The sequence below is a fragment of the Meleagris gallopavo genome, chromosome 10 (assembly GCF_000146605.3).
Source record: "Meleagris gallopavo isolate NT-WF06-2002-E0010 breed Aviagen turkey brand Nicholas breeding stock chromosome 10, Turkey_5.1, whole genome shotgun sequence".
NCBI classification, from domain to species: domain Eukaryota; kingdom Metazoa; phylum Chordata; class Aves; order Galliformes; family Phasianidae; genus Meleagris; species Meleagris gallopavo.
Genome location: NC_015020.2, coordinates 18,572,268 through 18,577,435, shown reverse-complemented (window position 1 = coordinate 18,577,435; position 5,168 = coordinate 18,572,268). Strand labels below are relative to the sequence as shown.

Here is a 5,168-nt window from a genome sequence, read left to right as displayed (position 1 = left end):
TTTAATTTTTTTTATCCTTGTGTCCTTTACATGCTAAAAACAAGAACGTGTTTTTGTGGATTCTGTTAGAGTGACTGGTGACATTTCTCTCCAAACAGGGGCTGATCTTTCGGTTCAAGTTCCTGATGCTCATCACCCTGGCCTGTGCAGCTATGACAGTCATTTTCTTCATCGTGAGCCAGGTGAGTGTGACAAAACCCAGCTGTTGGGGAATATCACCCCCAGTTTCTCCGGTGGCTGATGAGGTGGAGTCGCTTGAGGCTCAGAGAGACCAGGTGTGCTTCTTATAGGCACATCTGGTAATAAGTCGCTTTTTAAGAAATTGTTTTCACGTATTTGAAACATTGCCATGAAATTGCTTCAGCTGAAACTTCCCCCGAGGCCTTTGGCTCGCAGGGTCTGTGTTTTTTGAAATATCAGCCATTTCTGAGAACTCAGCAAGAGCAAAATCGTTCTGTTCACATTAAAAGAATCTGGTGGCTTTCTATACCCACAAAGAAATGCCAGAATTCGGTCTTTCCGGGCTCTGACTTTACAACCCTGTTGTTTCTAGCAGGATATATACCTACTTATTCTGAGCTATGATCTCTGTATGCATGAGCTTATATAGCTGTTTAAATATACTTTGATGGTTTACTTCAAGTAACAGTTTGTAGTTAAGGTTGCATCTGTTTCAAAGCTGCCATTTATGGCTGTCCCTAAGCATAAGCAGCTTGCAGCTTCAGGAGAACAGTGGTGTACAGCCTTGCAAATCCAATACAACGGAATTATCCCTGTAGGAGTAGGTTCTCTTTCACTGCACTGCTTATGCTGTGGGGTACATGGTGGGTCCCAGTGGAAAACACAGTAGCAAAGGATTTTGTTCTTAAAAACCTGCAAGGCTGAAGCAGTCTTTAGCAGTGCCAGTTGGTGATTTGGTTCATCACTGAGTGTCAGTGACTTTAGGTATAACACAAAGGCTCTTGTCCAGCAGCTCTTTTCAAGGTGAGTTTTTGTCTTCCCCTGAAGGCAAGGTTGTGCTGCTGTGGCTTCTCTTTGGAGCAGAATGTCCTGTCATTTTCATATCAGGAGAAGGCATGCTACTGCCCCATGTCATTTTCTTTAATGGAAAGACAGCATTTCAGTGTGAATGGTCCATGTAATATTAGCATTGGTGATGGTTGGGTAAATCCTGACAAATCCCTGTGTGTTGAGGGCTGCTGCAGTCAGCCTGGGCTTTGTAAGAGAGAGGTAGCAAGAAAGCACCCAGCACATCAGCTCTTGGCATTATTCGTGCCACTTCCCCTTGTATAGAAGGTCTATTTATAGAAGTCTCATGTTCTCAATGTAAGTGGTTGTCTCTGAGGTACTGCCCTTTTTGTGGCGGCCTTTGCTGAACACATCAGCCGTGGCAGCCACGTACTGCAGAACGTGAGGGATTTGATCACATTTAAGAACGATAAACTAAAGGAAGCCTGATGCAGTCCCACTGTAAGCAGTGCTTTTTCCGTGCAGACTGGGACTGAAGCAGAGAATTCTAGCCTAGCTGCACTGCTGTGTATCTAGAGCCCTGGTCTCACGGAACTGACACTTCTCATTTCTCCAAGTTGGAGCTGTGGCAGTCACGTCTGCGTTCCAGCAGGATGAATTCAGAGCTCAGCTAACTCAGCTAACTGACTGCTTTCTCATGGGCAGGTGACAGAAGGCCACTGGAAGTGGGGGGACATCACGATACAGGTGAACAGTGCCTTCTTCACCGGCATCTACGGGATGTGGAACCTCTATGTCTTTGCACTCATGTTCCTCTATGCACCGTCCCACAAGAACTACGGGGAGGATCAGTCCAATGGTAAGTGGCCCTGAGTGGTCTGTTTGCAAACGTTACGTTGGAAGAAAGATGTAAAGTGGATGATGCTTCTTGTGCATCTTTATTGCCAAAGTTGCACGTTCAGCACACTGAAATGTTGTGCAAATGATGGCTTGTTCTTCAGAGCACTGCTGTTTTAGCAGGCATCTTAATTGTTGGCTAGGTTGGATAGGTTTAAGTATTCGGCCATAGCTGTCTAAAATCTTGTAGCTTGTTTTTTTTTGTACTTTTTGGTGTTGCCCAGTTGTAACTACATAGCTCCAAAATAAAGGGAACAGAAACTTGGGCAAGTGGAGAGTGGCAGTGCTCTCGTTTGCCTTTCAGAGACCTACAGTAGCACTGAGATCTTCCTCTGCCAACACGCTGGCATTGTAATGGCCTCAGATAAAAGTGTTCACACAAGCACAGAATGGCAGGGCTTGGAAGGGCCCTCAAAAATCACCTGGTTCCAATCCCCTGACACAGCATCCGTAGAATAGCCCAGGGCTCAGGTAATTCCTGAGAGCCCGGAGCGAGTAAAACAGATCTTTTGCCTTGGAACTGTGCAATGGTGCATTGTGAGGACCATCTGATGGCATCGCTGTGTTTTGCAGGTGACCTGGGGGTGAGCAGCGGGGAGGAGCTCCAGCTCACCACCACCATCACCCACGTGGATGGCCCCACAGAGGTCTATAAGCTGGCTCGCAAGGAGGCTCAGGAGTGACAGCGAGGGGTGCAGTGCAGGCACAGGACGACGCAATGCCCTCCTGCAGGGGCCGTGTCTGATGTACCTTGCTTTTTGAGCACCACAGCTTGTGTGTTTCCACAGAGCAGTGACACCGAGCAGAACATTTGTAAACTTTAATATGGTGTAGTTATTTCTGGGGGGAGGGCTGTGTATATTGTGTTACTCTCAAGCACATAAATATCTGCTAGAAAAGCATTAATGTCGCAAAGTCGCACATTCAGATGTTAGGAGGTGGCAGACCTGACCTCAAGTTTTTGTTGGGCAGCACGAAGCTGGTGCTGATGGCGAGGTGGTGAGAGCACTTCTGCTCTTCTCCTTGTGTGTGACTTCAAACAGGGGCTCGGGTTGGCCTCATTTTTCATAGAATCATTAAGGTTGGAAAAACTCATCAGGTCCAACCATTGACCCATCCCCACCGTGCCCAGAAAAACATTTTAAAAAAAAAAGAGGCTGCCTTTTTGAGCCATCTGCAGTCATATTGAACCATGTTTCAGGTCTGTGTTTCTCCATGCAGCTCCACAGCAATCCTCTGCCACTTGGATGAGGCACAGCCGGGGCAGAGGGTAGGCTGTGATGTCTAGGTCCTGGAAGAAGAACCCCCGTGCTCCATCAGTGGGCTTCACAGCTGTTTGTTAAGAAGAGGGGAATGTGAAAACCAGATTGCAGGAGCAGTGTGTGCTCCTGTCCCAGTCCTCATTGGTCCGAGCTGTGGGTGTTGTTGGATGCCCCGCTCCAGGTGAAGGCACTCATCTGCTGCTGTATCGGAATGACTGAAATCACTGTAGCACAGAAGTGCTGAATGCTACTTACAGAAATCCCTTTGGATGGGTTTGGATACTTGAACTGGAACACTAACCATTTTTGGTAAGTTTGTGTTTTTTGTGAGGTGGGATGCTGGTGCTCCTGTACTCCTAGTGCAAGTGCTGGGGCCTTCAGCACAGGTGGCAGAGAGAAGCTCATGAGCTGCGTGCTGAAGGAAACAAGTGCTAGGCAGAGCAAGCAGGATGTATGGCAGCAGATCTGTCACACAAAGTGAGTTAATGTATGCACACAGCCCCAGCTCCTGCATTTCCCTCGGCTGAGCGCTCGACTTTGCAACTTTAATGTTCTTCTTAGGCTGGGTTCTTATGTGATATTTATGTTGTTCCCATAGATGTGTCCATGGTTTCTTTTACAGCGTAGTATAGCATTGCGTTTTTGTAAAGGCTCTTTACAAATGGGGCATTGCAGCTTTAAAACCAAATTTTGTGTCAAACACTAACAACTTGTTTACGGGGCGTGTGTGTGTGAGCTGTGTGTGTGTGTGTCTCCTTTTTTATTTCTTACTTCCTAAGCCCTACTCATATGTCTCAGAAATAGTCCCTGGATCTTATTAAAGTGTATCCTTTTTTTGTTTAGGTTGAGTTCACTTTTTACAGAACGCTTTTAAGCAACCTGGAAAACATGTAGATTTGTTAATTTAAATAAAATATACAATATTGTGGTTTTTGCGGGCCTGGTCAATGGCTGCAGGGCTACAGCCTTCCCATTAGGGTTGTTCCTTGCATTTGGCTCTCACTGCAGGCAGCAGCTGTGCAGCGTGGTGCTGGGAAAACATTTGGCCCTTCCAACCAAACCATTCTATGATTCTGTGACTCACTTGAATGATTCTCTTGCATCGTTTTTCAGACACTTTGGGCTGCAATGCCAATGGCTTTTTGTCCTGCAGCTCTCTGCTTTAGGAGCAGTCATTGGCAGCGCTGATTCTCCCTGGTTTCTGTAGGGCCTGCCGAGTTCCTGCTGCAGTGGATACAGCCCTGGGGCTGGAGAGGACGCAGAGCATGGGATGGGAGCATGTCTGCACCACTGTTTGGTTTTCCTTCAGGCTTCACCATGGCCTCAAGGGCTGTGTGCCCACCTCCATTGCTGCTCTATTCCATATTCCAGGTGCCTGCTGCTCGGGGCTGTTCCCTGCACCCCAGGAAGGCTTCGGGTATGGGGTAAAATTCCAACCCTTCTGGCAACAACTGTGAGTGCGGATGCTCAAAGCGGTGCCTTTTGGCTTGCTCCAGGTGCCTCCAGCAGGTGTGTGGTTGGTACAAGCAGCACAGCCTTCCCACAGGAGGCAAACTGCGCTCGGGACGGCCGTGGAGCAACTGAGGGATGCTGCATTGACTAAATTACGTGATTGCTGCCTTCAAGATGGGAAATAAAAGTTTCCCAGGGGTTATGCTTGGGAAACAACAGAAAACTTGGTGAGAACAGATTGAGTTCAAAATCAGAACCACTGCAGCAGGAGCTGCCCGGATAACACAGCGCCTTGCAGGGGAGCTCCCTGCTGAGCACTGCTCCGAGGCTCCGAAGGGAGGGCAGTGCTTCCAGGCCCTGCTGGATTGCAAAAGAGCAAATTCATGAATTTTAAATAACCGTAAAGCCTCCAGCACCCTCCCACACCGCAGCTCCGTCCTCGCCCTTGGCGTTGGGCTCCAGCGGGGTCCTTTGCTGCCCTCTGCTGACAGCGTTGTGTTAATTGGCTTTAATGACGGGGGAAAAAAAGCCCTAAAAATGTGGGAAGTTTGTGTATTTGTAGAAGTTCCTTTCACCTGCAAGTGCTGC

The 5,168-nt window shown here is 47.9% G+C and overlaps 1 protein-coding gene across 1 annotated transcript; it reads left to right on the top strand.

Annotated features, from left to right (window-relative positions):
* Positions 1 to 98: 98 nt before the first annotated feature.
* LOC104912412 (protein wntless homolog) lies at positions 99 to 4,059 on the top strand (the record flags this gene model as incomplete). The annotated part of the gene is given in 3 exon segments (XM_010716017.2): positions 99 to 182; positions 1,675 to 1,828; positions 2,440 to 4,059. Coding segments are annotated over 3 exon segments (348 nt in total), but the record flags the coding sequence as incomplete, so codon positions are not given.
* Between the last annotated feature and the right edge of the window lie 1,109 nt (positions 4,060 to 5,168).